This window comes from Anser cygnoides, chromosome 7 (genome assembly GCF_040182565.1).
Source record: "Anser cygnoides isolate HZ-2024a breed goose chromosome 7, Taihu_goose_T2T_genome, whole genome shotgun sequence".
Classification (NCBI taxonomy): Eukaryota; Metazoa; Chordata; class Aves; order Anseriformes; family Anatidae; genus Anser; species Anser cygnoides.
Window position 1 is genome coordinate 16,102,236 of NC_089879.1, and position 17,929 is coordinate 16,120,164.

The 17,929-nt window shown below is 36.3% G+C and overlaps 1 protein-coding gene across 5 annotated transcripts in view; it reads right to left on the reverse strand.

The window, feature by feature from the left end:
* Positions 1-1,922: 1,922 nt before the first annotated feature.
* DNTT (DNA nucleotidylexotransferase) overlaps positions 1,923-17,929 on the reverse strand; it is a 168,808-nt gene continuing 152,801 nt past the window's right edge. For 4 of the 5 annotated variants that reach the window (XM_067000584.1, XM_067000582.1, XM_067000581.1 and 1 more), the window contains exon 13: positions 1,924-4,384. In XM_067000584.1, coding sequence (XP_066856685.1) covers positions 4,298-4,384 — 87 coding nt within the window. In that variant the 3' untranslated portion in view covers positions 1,924-4,297. Of the gene's footprint in view, positions 4,385-17,929 lie in introns of all 5 variants that reach the window. The other variant, XM_013186152.3, reaches the window with a different exon arrangement.

Genomic DNA, 17,929 nt, shown 5'->3' on the forward strand with positions numbered 1-17,929 from the left:
AGAACTGGCTGGAGGGCCGTGCCCAGCAGGTAGTGGTTAATGAAGTCCAGCTGGCATCCCATTACAAGTGGTGTCCCCCAGGGGTCAGTAGTGGGGCCTGTCTTGTATAATATCTTTATTATGACCTAGGTGAGGGGATTGAGTGTGTACCCTCAGTAAGTTTGCAGATGACACCAAATTGGGAGGTAGTGTCAATCTGCCTGAAGGTAGGGTGGCCCTTCAGTGGGATCTGGATAGGCCAGACTGCTGGGCTGAGGCAAATGGGATGAGGTTTAACAAGGCCAAGTGCCAGGTCCTGCACTTTGGCCACAATAACCCCATGCAACGCTATAAGCTTGGGGCAGAGTGGCTAGGAGAGGAAAGGGACCTGGGAGTGTTGATCGATGCTTGGCTGAACATGAGCCAGCAGTGTGCTCAGGTGGGCAAGAAGGCCAAGGGCATCCTGGCCTGTATTAGAAATAGTGTAGCCAGCAGGAGCAGGGAGGTGATCGTCCCCCCTCAGCTTTGGTGAGGCCGCACCTTGAGTGCTGTGTTTGGTTTTGGGCTCCTCACTACAAGAAAGACATCGAGGCCCTGGAGCATGTCCAGAGAAGGGCAACAAAACTGGTGAGGGGTCTGGAACACAAGTCCTATAAGGAGCAGCTGAGAGAGCTGGGATTGCTTAGTCTGGAGAAGAGGAGGCTCAGGGGAGACCTCATTGCACTCTACAACTTCCTGAAGGGACGTTATGATGAGGAGGGGGTCAGTCTCTTTTCTCAGATAGCTAATGATAGGACTTGAGGAAATGGCCACAAGTTGCACCTGGGGAGATTTAGATTATATATTAGGAAAAACTTTTCCTCTCAAAGAGTGGTCAGGCACTGGAACGGCCTGCCCAGGGAGGTGGTAGAGTCACCGTCCCTCACAGTGTTCAAGAGGTGCCTAGACAAGGTGCTATGAGATATGATTTAGTAGCTTAGTGGGTAGTATTGGTGATAGGAGGATAGTTGGACTAGATGATCTTGTAGGTCCTTTCCAACCTTGTGTTTCTATGATTCTGTGAAGTGGTGAATCCACATCCCTGGACATATTTAACAGATGTGTGGACGTGTTACTAAGGGACGTGGTTTAGTAATGAATCCAGGTAGGTCAGGTTTATGGTTGGACATGATGATCTTGAAGGTCTTTTCCAAACTAAATGATTCTATGTTCTTCTTGACCCTTAAAATTTTACTTTTTCCTGTGTATAACTGTTGCTAATGACATCTGCTGTGCCTCTTGGCTCTGTCATTGCATGCACAATGAATTTGGTGAGCGCTATCAGAGATGATCATGCATACAGTATCTATGATAGTAACAGGGTAGCAGCTTCTTCAGTGGAGGAATTCATAACAGATGCTATATTCTTCATAGCCAGACCATCCTGGTCATCTAACATGACATTCCGTTTAATCCCATCACTCAGTAAACAATACTGTAATTTTTGGTAATTTATGATCCAGGTAGAAATCATGTTTTTCATTCTCTGTCAAATGTATTCTAAAGAAAGCTCATGGAAATTGAGGGGAAAAAAAAAATGGTGTGCTGTTTGTTTTTTTCCAGTCTTCAAGGAGCTGACAGAACTTGTGTTTGGTATCTTCTCCCCCACAGGTGGCATAATTATAAGTGATGCATAGGCAGTCAGGATGGGAGTTATGAATTTCAAACATTTCTTTATGTGAAAAATTGAATGTTTCATATTTCCTCTCTGGCATGAAGTATGCAGAAACAGCACAACTGGAATGTATAATTTCTGATAAATATCGGTCAAGTAAAAAGTATATTTAGATAAGGTACTGTAGCTTTTGTTCTCTTCCACTAGGACTGAAAAATTTCATTGCTACTTAAGTGTCAGAATCCTGATGCAAAACACAGAACGTGTTTCATATGTCAGTACGATAAAGCAGGAAGTGAAGCCAGTGCTTTCTAGTTAGAGCAATTCAGAAAGTGGCATTGTATTTTCAGCTCAGTTAGCGAAACTACACTTTAAAGGGATGGTTTTATTGGTACAGTCAAGAATAAAATTCCATGCTGTTATCACATTTTTCTACTTCCCCATTTTAGGTTTTAGAATGGTTTACAATGCAGTCCTTTTAAAAACCATTCCTCAGTTGAATGGAACCAGTAAACAAGGTCAGCATACTTTTTCTAACTGTCACATAACTACATCTGGAAAAAAAAAAAAAGTTTTCCTACAACTCTACTAAAGACATAATACTAATGACATAAATATCATGGGTTTAAATTACAGAATTTAAATTGATTGTACCATATAATTCAGATTATCTCAAATTATAGAATGGATTCACAGCATGGCATTAATTTCTTGCAGTAGACCTTTCCTGTTCATCTGTTATTTCATGTTGTTTGCTAAAGCTTGAGAAATCTCCCAATGACCTGTGAGCCATATGGTTGTGTTTATTGAATAGCATGAGATCATTATAGAAAAAAAAAACTGATCCTTTTCTAAGAAATAGTTTTCATTTTCCTACAGTCACTTCTGGGCCTGATTCTGTAACATATTACCCTGATGAATACCTGTATTAAACTGAAGGAGAGTATTGTTCATGAATACAGCAGTGGAGATGGAGAGTGTGATGAATGAACTGTAACTAAAAGAACTGGGCATCAAATAAATAGAATTGAATAAGCACTGATATATTCAAAGTGTTTTTATAGTTCTAATTCCAGCTATGAAAATGAATACATTTCACAAAAAAACAGAGCTATTACCTATTTTAACAATCAGAAATATATTGCATATAAAACTGCACATAGGAACTTTTGTTAATATTTGTACTATACTGTCTACTATACTAACAAAACATCTCTTGAGGAGTCAGCTTCTTAGAAGTTGATTTTTAATTACCAGCAATAGCTTTGGCACTTGCACTTTAAGTCATTCATCTTGTAATTAAGCACTATAATACTAAGTCTTGGTATATTTTATGCACGTGTAGAACCTTGACATCTATGCTGCCATGGGATATTGTCATTGTTTGAATATGGGACACCATTACTGTCAGTAAGAATGGTTGTGAATGGTTTTGTCATGCCAAGATATGAAATCACCCTTAGCAGGGGAAAAAAAAGTTCAGTCCTAATTAAGAAAAAATTTTGACCAGTCATGGTGCTGTAAATCACCTTTATTCTAAATATGATAAAGGAATTGTCAGTAAGTAACTTCACATATTAAACTACTAAATACCCTTGTTCATTAAAGGATAAATGCATTGCAAATCCATAACAATCACAAGAGCCACTGGGAATTTCCTGAAAACAAAATATCTCAAAGGATTACTTTCATTAGAAAGTCTCTCACATACAAAATGAATTTCTGACCAAAAGGATGGAATAACAGTCTAGAGCAACCAATAGCTCAGGTAAACTTCTCATTCGAGTGCATATATAGCTACTGATGAAAACTAAATTTCCAGATATATAAAACGAGTACCGATAAATAAAAGCTTTCACACCAGAGCAGCCATCAGTCTGACAGTTAAAGCAATTGGTGTCGTAGAGGTTACAATTCAAATTCCTGATCAAGGATCATCACATCACATCCTGGATCTTCTGAAGTCCAAATCGGTACTCCAAATTTATAGTATTTTTCCTCACTGTTGAAGATTGCTACTGAGTTATTCTGCTTTTCCTTTCCAAAATCTCTTCCTGTGTAATGTTGTCTAAGCTGAGTTCTCAACTTGATTATAGTTTTTATAGAGTGGTGCTGCAACTAGATAAATATTATAGCTGAAGCCTCATCTAGCTGAGACTGCCAGACTAATTTCTGCCTAGGTCTTTGGCCTTTATATACTGTAGAAAAACTGTATATGAATGCAGCAAAATACTTAAGAAATTCAGCTAAAGCTAAGCATGTACTTCAGTGATTTTTGGACTCAGATGAAAGGTTTTGTATTATTTAGGTACTGTCATAACTGACAATATTTTAAAAAGCATTATTCACAGAAGTTTGAAGTTTCTGTTACAAACAAAAATCTCACCAGTTAGAAGTTTTCACTTGAAAAAAAAAAAAAATCCACAAGCTCTACCCCCTTTGTCATCGTATGAAGAAAAATCAAAGACTAAAACTGTGAAGACTGGAAAGGATTCTGACAAACTTAAACTGTTCTTTTCTAGGAACATAAGCATGTATAAGGGCTTCTAATATTTTTTAAAGTTTTGTCTTAGAGACATGTAATATATATGTATCTAAGTCAGACTGCAAGATAGGCAGAAGGACCATCGCTGTCAACTGATGAATGCACACTGGCAAATCACTTTAAGCATTCCTTTCCCATGGTTCGACGTAATCCAAGCCAAGATGTGCAAAGATTTCTTCCTCACTTCCAGCTTTGAGAAAGATCCTCTGTGAAATAAGAAAATTAAAAAAAAAAAAAGACAATAAAATTGTTAGAAGCAAATTTCAGTTGATGTTCTCACTGTTTAAAAGGAGTTAATTTTTGACAGTTCTACCCATTGTATTCCCTACAGAATACATTCTCGTCATCACTTTGTTCAGGGGTGACCTTGCAGTGTGAAAGCAAGTTAGAAAATAATTCTAATGCTTCTTGATGCCTTCAATTCTAATGATTAGTTTACAACTCTTTGTTTTGATATGCTTTTTCAAATCTCTGTGTGCAAGTGTTAGAACTCAAATAAAACCTACATTTCCCTTCAGCAAGGGTCAGTAACTTGACTTTATTAATAAAATAATCAGTTATATTATAAATTAATATAGTAAGGTTCTCTATAAGTGCATTCAAGCTGATTCACTAACTATGTATAACAAACCTTCCAGATTTCTAATATTTACAGAAGGCTTTTCTGAAAAAGAAAAAAAAAAACTGTCTGGAAAAACAAGCTGAAAATGAGCTGAAAATCAACAACTGCAACTGGGTTTTTACATGCACACTCAATGAATAATTTACAGTAAAAATCAATTTTTATTTATTTTTTCAGATCTGCTCTTCTGACATCACAGGAGAGTATTTTGCAGAGGAACAACCCACTAACTCTACCTTCCTTAAGAAGACCGATAGAGTAATATACATAGCTTTATGCATTCTTTTAAACACTGAAGTACAATATTAATTACAAAACTGCTAAGGTAGATTAATATTAAAGACGGGCAAACCTCACTGTTTGGAGGAGTTTGGAAGCAAGAACAAACTCATTCCTATTGAAAAAGAATACTTAATATTTCAGCAATTCCTGAATCTTTTGTTCTTAAGTCTCAGTCAATGTTAAGCTCTGAACAGTCTCAAACTCCACCACCATGAAAACTTTAGAGTTAGGGTTTTATAATCTTCTAGATTTAATTTCTACTGTGAAAGAGGCAAAGCTGAGTGGAAAACTACCCATTAATGAATTCCTCTTAGGAAAACCTCTGATTATACTAAAATTTAGAAACATCTGTGCCAGCATCTTTGCTTTCTCAGCTGCCAAGCACTGCTTCCAGGAAGGCTATGCTGTCCAGCATACCCATGGCAATGGGTAAGCATGAGTCCATAACTAGATTGGAGCAGACTCACAATATGGTGGAACGACTGACACCAGAGATTCCCAAGTTTACCCTCTGTGTTCTCTCCTTCACACCCTCTTTCATTCCCTGATCTGGATGGTGCTTCGCTGTCTCTTACTCCCATAGTGATCATGAAACACAAGGGCCTCAGAAAGCATCAGGCAAGCAGGTTACTGAAATAGATAAATCTTGCTTCTAGTTACTGCCTATTCTCTCTTTACCCTTTCAACTGCCCTCTCATGACAACGTTAAGCACATAGTTGACCAAGGGAAGCCCGCTGATGTAATCCTTTTGGATTTCAACAGAGCTGTTGATACTGTTCCTCACAGTATCCTTCTGGACAAAATGTCCAGCATACAACTAGACAAATACATAAGATGATAGGTGAACAATTGGCTGAAGGGTCAGGCTCAAAGGGTTCTAGTAAATGTGGTTACATCACTGGCAGCGAGACACTAAATGATGAGCCAGAAAGAGTAAGCAAAACCACTGAGTCCATGCCAGCTTCATGCTGCCCCTGAAACATGCCTGTGCATCATCAGTAAAATTTATCTCACTAGTTGGAACTCAGTGACTTACTGTTATTAACCATCAGTTCACTTCTTTCCAGTGCCTGATCCATCTCTCACTCCCATCAGCAGCCACAGTTTTGCCAAGGCATAATGAAGAATTGAACACCCAAAGTAAAATGTAACTTTAATTTTCTCAAAACTCAGTTTGTAAACTCAAACTTTATCAGGGTTTCAACCAAATCAGAAAACTGTTCCCATTTCATCATAGGAGTATTTGAAATTTGAAGTTCTAAATCTAACTCTATCTACAGCAAAGGCCCATCTTTCTCTGACGTTGTTCAGCTTGGACAACTACTCAGCCAGAGTAGTCAAGCTGCCAGCTTTCCTAACAGCTATTTTTCAATGCCACAAAGTAGAATGAAAGTCGGTTTAACTGTGCTAGAAAGGTTACAAACACTAAATTGAATAGTAGAGATCAGATGCTCCTGAGTGAATTGAGTCAGAGGCCTTTGGTGTTCCTTTGAGTTTGGGAGGACAGAAAGAACAGAATATGAGGCTCTGATTTGCTCATCCAGAGTTCCCAAACAGCAAAGTAGATATTTAAGAATAGTTCCGGCTAATATTGTCTTGAATCCATTTATCTTTCTTATCAAATAATTGCTATTCAATGAATGAATATGGAACATTTTAATTATTTTAATTTCAGAGAGTTCATCTTCAATTAGACAAAAACAATCTTAATAGGCAAATACTTAGAGTCAATGGTAATGATGGCAACAAGAAATAATAAGTATTGTGTTACTAATAAAAAATATATTACAAAAATCAGCAACTTTTAAAATTGCATCATTTTCTGTCCTGTCCCATGTAAATACATACAGTGCAGCCTTCACAAATAGTTCCTTGCAATGCTCAGAAGCTACTTGTTTATGTCAATAAATCTTTGGCATTCATATTCCACACGTTTGCACTTGCAGAACTGCCACATATCAATTGCACACAAAAACACAACCAAACCAAACCCACTGAAAAAAATAAAAATAATAAAAAAAATCTTTCCCAACGAGTTAAGTAGACATTCTACAAAGGCATTGATTTCAAGCAATAAAACGTTCCATATGGATTAGATCTGTTACAATAATGCACAGTAAAAGTACTTAACAAGGTATATGAAGTTGTTTTCACTTTCCTGTAATGAATTCTATTTATATAAGATAATTTTCATATGCAAACACTCTGTATCAGTAATTTGAGGGAATAATTTTGCCCATTATTTCAAGAATTTTATTTTATTTTTTAAAACAAATCAGGACAAATGTTTTTTTCTTTTACCTCTAGTGTAAAAACAGTTTCCTATTTTCTAAAGTATTTTACCTTCCAGCATGAAATTCTCAGCATATGAATATTTAGACTCTGGGACAGTGTCCACAACTACAGAACACTGATGGAGCATGAAAAGCTGAAAAAATAATCACATATACATAACAAACTGACAGTTCAAAGTTGTGTCTGTAATAGGAAACATTGCTTATAAAGCATAGACAATGTTTTTTTCTAGGAAATTCAGATGTCAGGTTCTGGAATAAAAGTAAGATACAAAAAACACTAACTAGGAGAATGTCGGTCCTTTTTCCATCTGGAGAGGACTAGAAAAAAATGGTAGAACACAGAGTAAAAGAAAAGGAAATAAAAGATTGAAAACTACCCATCAGGTAACAATACCAGAAATATTTCTTTCCTAGAGCTTGACTTGCGAGGACAGGATGTTAGGATTTTTTGTTGTTGTTGTCATTTTTTTTCTTTGTTTTGTTTTTAATTCTTATTGTGAACAAGAGAGGGCAAGCCATACATATAAATTACTGGGGGGGGGGGGGGGGGGGGGGGGGGCGGGGAGTAAAATGAGAAAAAAAAAAGATCTTACTCCTGTAGACAGATGTTACAGATACTCTTTAATAGAAGCTCTTCATATCTCTGCGACCCCAAATTGCATCCCATTTCTTTTGTTCTGTCACTTCATGTTTTTCTGCAAGCAAAACTCATTTCATTTGCTTGACAGGGAAAATTTCTAATGCAAAGTATCTGATGCTGAATACCATTCTCAGTAGCTACAAGCCATGTTTCTAAATGAATCTCTAGTTGATATCTGCCAACTGCTTTAGCAATGTAAGTGTTACTAATGTTAATCATAACCTATTATTTTCCCTCTTTGTCAATCTATGCAGAGCTTATACAGTGATGAAAATTTGATTAGTGTATTCAGTACTGTTCTTTCTTCCTTTTTCCTTTCCTTTTTGCTCAAGAGATGTAACTAATGAACTGCTTGCCCCGTTATTGGGGTTTGTTGTTGTTGTCTGGGGATTTCTTTTCAGCTTCCTACTGGTATTCCACAGATCCAGGGCATGCCCAATCAACATCAATCAAGCTTACAAAAAAACGATGTTCTGGAGCAGCTGGTATCATTCTGCTCTTATCCCATTTAATCATTGCTGTTATTTCAATGGATGTAAATATTACGTTTGTGGTTGCAAACATGACTATTAACTACACCTAATGTAAAACAGCTGCCATCCAAATGTTTTCTTATGTGAACTGCTACCTCTTATTTTCATTTTGGCATTAGTGATCAATGCTACTTTTGATGACAGAGAAGGAGAGAGCGAAGGCGCAGAGCTAGTACTACTTGGTGATTTCATAACTAGCGCTGTCGAAGTTCAGGTAGATGTTACACTATTATTGTCACTTGGTTTCAACTCACATCCAGTGAAATCACAAAATAAAACCATTAACCAATGAAGTAGAATTCTAGTTTTAGCTATATAGCTCAGCATATGCCAACAGTACTTCTTCCTTTTGGGGGCCGAATACCGATTCTACTGATTTTGCATATATGTTACTTAAATAATCAGAAAAGCTGAAAGCACCAGAAAGCACCTCCAAACCATTTTTCTTGTCCATTTTCAGAGTACCTCCATGTGTCTAACCTACTTCTTGAGTAGCTCAGCCTAGGTAGGCTGACTCTACACACCAAGACAGGAAACTTTAAAATATGGTTAACAATTTATCCAGTAACAACAAAGAAGAGAAGATATCCCAAGAAATCAGAGATTACTGAAATTAACATGCAGAAATTCTTGATTTTCATGAGAAGCACAAAGGACGTGAACATTTAGGCCAGTGGATATGCACAGTTACTGTTTATTGAGCAACTTGTACTTTCAGTCAGCCTGGATAATTCCTTTAGGTTGTTGAAATTAAATTCTACTGCTTAGACACCCAGTACACACCCAGCTCTACAGTACTCATCTGTCTTTTTTCCACTGTTTGGTCACGAAGGAAAAATGCTGCAATGACAGCAACCTCCTGACACTGCACTTAACGAAGCAATGCTCCGCTGAGATTGCTTCATCAGGAGACACAGAAGCTGCTTCTCTGCCAGCTTTGCATACACCTCTGAAACCAGGTCTACTCATGCTCTGCATCAATATTAACTCATTCTTCTTGGAAAGCACACATTTAATCAGATTCCAAGTAGACTGATATCCTACTATTTATTAGCAAAAATCTTGGTAGTAATAGTATATTGCAAAATACCAAATCAAATATTATAACTAATACTATAAATAACCATCAGCTTGTTACTGTGGCATTTTATTGCAATTTTCCCATCTCAAGATGAACTTAGGAAGTTAGTCTGAATGCAGATATCTCAAAATAAAAACCAGTAAGACCACGCAGGCAGTATCACTGATGAACTGATAATCAATGCTTCTGAACCAGCAGAATCCTCTGGAAAGCAAAGTACTTTAGGTTGGTATGTATACAGTATGTATGTGTGCAAACCTCAGTCATAAAGATGAGACACTTGGCAGAAATTTCATTGATTCGTTTCTCTGTTTAAATCCTTATCATCCTTGGTAGTAGCTGAGAAACTAAGGTATGAAATTTCCTAGTTCGTTACTGGCCCAACTCTACTTTCTACATTATTTGAGCATTAATTCTTGAATAAGTCATAGCATAATCATGCCCTTTCAAAGACCAATTTTTTTATATATTATGTCCCATTTTCCCTGCTCTTTTTTCATAGTGCTGGCTTTGGTTGCTGTACAACTGCAATTCAGAAAGAATGCAGTCATCATCCAGTGGATTTCATTATCCTTTGGAAAACTATGACATTGTGTAGGATGCAAACCCCCTCCAGAGCAAAAGACCTCAAGGGGCAATGATCATTATAGTCTGTCAGGACTTCTGACATACTCTTTCACCAAATAAAATGAGGGGATGGAGGAGTGAGGGGGACAGAATATTACCAACAATTGTTAACAAATTACAAAACTGTTTGATGCAACTGCTTCTAGGCAAGCATTTGGGAATTTTAATAACTTATGCATTTATTCTAACCTTTTCTTTGTATCCTGATAATGTTGCATGCTATAAAATGGCAAACTCTTCAGTAGGTTAGTTAGTGATTTCCTCATTTAAATTTGGTCTGCTTTCACTAACTTTTGTATGGTTTTTGACATGTGACTTGTGTCCATGTCAATTTAATTACTTTAATATTTACTTTCCTTTTTAAAATTATTTAAATGGAGATATAATGGCAGTATGATCATTTTTAACTTCATAATGTTTCCAGTAGGCAGAATGATAAATACCAAGCAGGCTAAACCCCCATTGTTTTACATGTCTAGAATCGTTACAGTGGCAGTAAGCATGACAATGATAAATGAACAACAGAAAAGAAGAGGATAGACTGTCATTTGAAAAGCTAGAACTTAACTCTTCATTGTGCTTGGATAGAGTCCCTTCTAAAAATATTTTTGTGGGATAACATCAATTGTAGATGAATGATAGTAACAGCATAAAAAAACTATAGAAGAAAATATACTATGCACCTTATATTTCTCTTACAAATATATTTGTCATTTCAATGCTGGGGTTATCTTCATATGTCATCAGTTATGTCAAGTCAGTTAAATATATATATATATATATATATATATATACAAATAATTATTTGGATCTAATGGTTATGCTAGGTTATGTTAGTTACGTTGCTTGCAGCATCTTCCAAGATGTGAAACCAATTCTCTAGATACCAAAGGCCACTGCATTCAGTGGAGCAGCACACTCTTAACACTGAAGACGTGCAACTTAAGCTCTCAGTGTGCTGAGAGCTAAAGGTGCAAAGCTATTAAATTGCTCATATTCCCTTTTTCTCTGACCCTTCTTGCTCAAATAACATTTGTAGCCTGTAAAAAATATAGATAGCTGTAAAGGAATGTATCACAATTCTTGCATGAAAGCAGTGCTGCTATTTGAATAAAAGCACAGTCTGTGTGTAGAATAAGACCTTGTTCAAGAAGAAAAAAAAATAGTTGGGCATGTCAACAATCCCATTAGGTGGGAAGAACAACTACAGCACTGTCATTCTGCTAAACAACTCTAATTACATCTGTCCATCCAGGGTAGCCTTTATGCTGTATCAAGAGAGCTACAACAGCCATTTCACAAGTCATCTTATAAAGAGGAAATAAGGTTACAGTTTGTTCCATGACTCGACAAATCAAGCCTTCCACTGATTTTAAATTTAAATAAAATTAAATAAAAAGACTTCCGCATTTCTTTAAATGACTACATTGAAATGTATTACTGGTTAAGTAAATCTATATATTTTCCACAGAATTGTGCTCTTTCCTGCTGAAGCACTCTGGGATGTAGGAACCTTCAGATGTCCCAAACCACATGTTGTCAGCTTGGTGTCTATCTCTGCCAAACACTCAACCGACAACAGGTCAGAGGAAACAAAGGCTGGACTGTGAGAAGTTAATAAAATGAACAAAATGAGTTTACAGGGAAAAAAATTGTGAAGGCAGAAACATAATTAATCCATCCAAGCAAATATTTTCCACGTGATTAACAGGAGGAATGTTCACATATGTTTACCTGACCTCAGTTTTACCTTATCTGCTCTATGTCACCGGACCACTTTTGCTAGAAAAAGTATTTGTGGATCACCACTGTTTGCGCAAGTACTGCAGAACTGCAGAAACTTTTAGAAAGATGCTAGTCTTAATAAATCAATGTATACCTCACAACGTAGGTATAAATTTCATTATTTTCTGACTTTCATATTATACCAACCTAAAGCACAACATACCTTGCCAGAGGTATTCAGCTAATGACAGAGCCTGGTCTTTCCATCAAAAATATCTGCAAAATCATGTGTCCACAAAATGCACACACATTACATTGCTCTCCTGTAAATTCTCCATCCAAAATTACAGTCCCATGTTAGAGGCTTTTTCACGTGGCCTACAGTGAGCCACATGGGTTTCTGGTGAAGCTTTGCAGACAAGCCTTTGGAAATTATGTAAACTTACTGCTGCTTTGCACCTGGGAAGCCTTCCCTGCATTCCTAGTCTGAATATCTGCATTAGCTCACAATGAATGGAAGACATGAGACATAAATATAGAAAACATTCCACAGTTTTCTTACTTAACTCAAAACTGTCACAAATACTGTTGTATACTAGCATGTTTTTTTAGCTGTACCAGCTGAGCAGTTTGAAGAATTGAAGTTACATCAGGATGCTGAATACATCTGGAGAAAACAGAATGCACGCTACCCAAGACGCAAAAGAGTCACCGTATATCTCCGGTGAGCAGAGGTTTCCTTAACAAAGACACAAACTGCACAGAATACAGCACCCTGACAAAACGTGCCCTGCAACAACCCAGTCCCATCGCTGGGGAGCACACACACAGATGGAGGTGTGGGGGAAATCAGTTAAAAAAATTCAAAGTTCACAGAGAAGTCAATCGCTGGCAAGGAAAGTATATATTTCAAACAAAAAAATGAGTTCTAGAGCCAACCACTGAATGCACTGAATGCAGATGTCTGGGAAGTCTTGGATGTGACAAGCAGAAGACAAGCAGCACTGTCAAAGAAACCGAGTCAGGAAAGCTTGAGAGAAGACAGGACAAGGAGAATGTATGATTCAGCTATGCATTTGCATCTTCTCTTCTCTCCTCTCAGAAAGGTCATTCAGAAGAGAGGCAATTAGATTACACAGGCTGACTAATGAAAAATTATCCTAACTCACTCCATGGCACAACTAGTTGGACATTCTGTTTATTGACAATTAAGTTATTACAAGACCCAAAATAAACACTTTGTGTCATTTATATCCTTGCTCCCCATCAACTTCAATGAGGTTTATCTTGGAAACACAAATACAGAAAAGCTAGCAGCATTTTTTCAAAAAGTAACAAAAAATAAAGGAGGAGTGAAGGGCAAAAGGGAGGATATCAGACTAACAAAAGACAACAACAAAAAAATACAGGATGGAGGAGAGTTACTGAATGACTGACTTTACATGACCTCGTAATGATACCTGTGGTGCTAACATGTCTTACATTACCAGACATGCCAATGAGCTTCCACAGTTTGACACTTTCATATAGAGGACAGGTGTAACACATACAAGAAGTCGGGGAGGTAAAACTGAAAGAAAGAGTGAAAAAAATAGTTCAGTGGAATTTTGGTACACACCTTGGAATTTTAGTTCAGACACTTATTGATTTGTTTTTTTGTTTTCTGTTTTTTTTTTTTTTTCAGGTAGATGTAAACTCTAATATCTCTAACCTCACTGACTCAGAGCATTTTACTCTATACAAATTTACAGAACAGCACAACAAATTTACTCCAACCATCAGCCAGCCAAAAAGCAAGAATGAAAGGGCACCTAGAATAGAAAGTAATAGAAAGAGAAAACGGGGGAAGAGTAATAGTCTAGATAAATTTCTTTGGGTCTTACGAAAGCCCCATAACAGACTTGGTATAAAACCATTAACCTGTTTTTGTTTTGTTTTAGTGTATTTCTGAGAGAGTGGGCTTCTAAGGGGAAGGTGCGGGTGGTGCCTGCAAAGTAACTCAGCAAATATAGGAGCTGTGGGAAACACGAGGAAGTATGTTGCAGATTTACAGTATTTCCATCACTTTCCATTCAAAACTTGTTAACTCACAAAAAGTTATTCCCTATGCAATCCTGCCTTCCCCACTGCAAAAAGCAATTGCTTGCTGGAGTGATTTCTTGCGCTCGGAGCTTGTGCATTAACCAAGCCAGCTAATAGCTCTGAATGGTATAATCCACAAGGTCTAAAGAAACTTGTGAGAAGATAAATGAAAACTCTCCATAGCAGTAGAAAGGAACAGATTTCCATCTTTGGTGAAAAACATAAATCCACTCTGAGCTTCAGTGCAGCAAATAGCTTTACAGTTTTACACCAATTAGAGACCCAGAATTATGAAAAGCAACTGTAGAGAAAGCGTTACAGCAGATCCATAAATTCCTACAGTACACCGAGCAATATGAAGTTGAGTGCCTTCAATCTACAATGAAAGTATGGGAATACAATGCAACATCAATCTGTAAAATGGTGGCTACTTCTCTGAAATCATTAGCTGACTCATTAGGGCAGACAAAGTGGTGGCAAGAATCACTGCAATCAGTAACATTCACAGCCAGCTAAATGATTTTGCTCACAGAGAAAGAAGGGAGGGAAGAGAGGAAGGGGAAAAAAAAAAATCTAAGTAAAGCAATTTCCAAAGAAAAAAAAACACATTAAATTATGTCATTTTGTAAGAGGTTTCAAGTCATTGTATTCAATGGCTATCTCGTGTAGTATGAACTCTTGTCAGAAAGTAACATGGAAAAATTAAACTTCTTCCTTGTCCTGATATTTACACTGTTATATATCTCAAGCTGGCCTGAGAGGGACAATATCTTACTTCATCGGTAGTCAGTAAGACAATATTCTCAAAATAATAATACATTTGATAAATAAAATGTGAAAGAATCAAGCCCCAAATAATACCCATTGGTATTTTTAACTCTCAATAGTATTTAACATAATTATGGTTAACACAAGTTTTTATATTTTGTTGATTAGTGTAATATTAAGTACCTATCTACCAGTACTCTCCTAAGCAATGCAACTAACAACTGTGAAGTGATTTTCCTTACATATTTTTCCCTGAGTTTTCTTTTTTTCTTTTTTTTCTTCTTCAAGAGAGGCTTCTTTTTAAGACAAGGTGTTGGTGATTTTTTGTTTTGCCCATAATTAGATATTTTTCTAAATATTTTTGCTACAAATAATGAATGAGACTCTCAACAGTAGTAAAATCATGAAGTAAAACTTCATGATAATTATACAGCATAAAAGTTGAAGTACTAATTGTGCTGGAAATGTGAAGTGTTTCACAAAGTTCAATAATAATATTCCACAACAATGTGTAGACACTGTGCACTTTGCCTTTGATGAAATCATAATGTTTTTCAATCACAAATAACCTGTCCCTCTGACATTATATTATCTCCAAATGTAATTTTCATGTTTCACTGGTGTTTGCTGTAGTAATATTACATCACCATGCCTGCTTTAAAATAAAAACTAATCTGTTTCTAATCTAGCTACAAATAAGATGATAAGAGAGGGGAAGAAAAAAAAAGACTCCTTGAAATGGCATTATAACAATCCATGATTGAAAAAAAGCAGTATTACAAGAATTACATTGATTCAATACCCTCCAGCAAAATCTTGTGTAATAGTATTGATGCAAAATAGTGCAGTGGAATTTATTCTAATAATTCTGGGCATGAATAATGTTTGAATGTAATAGAAGCCAGAATTATAAATTATCATTTTATTTTACGACTGGACATGTCCTGTGTTTTTAATCAGAAATATCATACTTGAATATTTCTCTTACAACTGTTCTAGTTGTAGATTTGCTCTAGTTGTAGATTTATTCATATTAAATTTCTGAACAATAATAAGTAGATTTACTGAGAAAAAAAAAAAGGATTATTCAGGCTAATATTAGTACATCTTAGACTTTTATACAGTTAATTATTTCATAACACAGAGTGACATGTCTTCAGGCTTTCTACATGCAAAGTGGTGACACTGAGTAGCTTTGATGAAGAAGAATCAAAAAGACTAGTGCTGAAGAACTGACACTTTAAAAAATAAGATATTTAAAAACATTATCTGTTGACTTAACTGAATGAGCACTTCTTTATTTGACAAAGCTTATGACCATGTTATTTGACAAGTCTATGGTGTGCATAAAATGGAACTATTCTCTGTTTAAAATGACAGGCACATTACTACTTATTTGCAAGACACTACATAGTTAAGCATCCGTTCTGTCATTACAATTTTAATAATTAAAATCATTTCACAATAAATAAAGAGTACTATACATGACCATCCAGACTACAACAATACATTTTCAATTCTGGGCACACAAAGGGAATAAAAACTTGGAACCTACTGTCTTACAATCCAGTCAAAATTTTTTAACATGTTAAATAGCATGCCATTGTACCCAAAACAGGATCTTCCTTGAAAATAAGAGGAACACTGTTCCTATTGCCCCGTGTAGCTCTCTGACAACCTGCATATTATCACAAAGCGATTAAAATGATTAGTGGGGATTATTTCCTCTTCTGCCTTAGCTATACTTCTTTTTTGCTTTGAGACTATGATATTTATAGTAGCTTTACCTCGTCAAATGTTCTTGTCTTACTGTATTTGTCTTTATAAAGCTTCATATGAATAAATGAAACAAGAAAAATGCACAGGATCCTGGATTTTATGAAATGCAGTTGAGTGGAATTCATATAGGATTATTACAAACTATTTCAAAAGAATATTATTGAGATCAAAAAAGTCTTGAGATTTGAGAAATCCTGAGACCTGCAGTCTGAGAAATCCTGGAATGTGGTTGATTGCATTTTAACCGTAGTTCAGTTTTCCTCAGCGTATGCATAGAGATATTTTTTCTCCAAAGAAATACTGATTCATTCAATTCCTGTAACATATGCAGGTATCTTTCACTAGGCAGGAAATATGCTGTGCCACAGAACTAACAGATGCGGACAGCATTGAAAAAATCTTGTGTTGCAGACTAACGTGAGATCAATCTATCTTTTCTCTGCAAGTTGAGCTTCTCCAATATGTACCTGTTCCAGCTCCATCTCTTCCCTACTTCCCCATACTAAGTTATAGCCTTGGTCTCTCCCCTCAGATTTCGAATATAACTTCAGGTTCCACCCATGCCATATCCAGAATAAAAGTGAGATAGAGTTTACTCAGTTTATTTGAGCCAAGTGAATACCCATTTCTTGTTGCCAAGTTAGAGCATTAGCCTGATGATTTTTATTTTATTTTTACTCCATCAAACTTTCACACAGCTCTCTCCCTAAAGATTCTTTTTTGTGCCTCTTTTCCCCTCAGCTTTATAAACCAACCCAGGCTCTTTTCCACAACGATTGCTGATAATCAAATATACCATCTTCTTTCCCCTTTTCTGGGAACTCTCATTCCTGATCTGTTTGTCCAGACTCCTATTCTCACTCCTGCTGCATTTTCCCATGTCCCATTTTCCTCTTTGACCCCATCTCTTTCCTTTTCTAGCTTCCTGTCTTCCCAGATTCTTCTGGGAAGATTTCTGATTTCTTTTTCTTTTAAGAGTAAATTTGAGATTATGCTACCTGCTCCATAATCTATAATTTACCCAAGCATTTTGATTTAATAACTGAATTAAAACACTTGAAAATGGTTGGCTCTGTACTGTCCTTGAATTTAAAATAAGAAAGTATAGTCAAAATGTTTTGAATCTGTACCTATTTATGCATCTCTCATTTCATTAGCAATCCAGGTTTCACTGGTTCAGAAAACACATCAAGTAAAGGAAGCACAGATACGTTTACCTGTGTTGGATGTACAACTTGCTATTACAAAGAGTTTAAACTTTGCTAAACATGTACAAAAATTACATGCTCACTTTGTAAAAGTGAGCTGTCATAT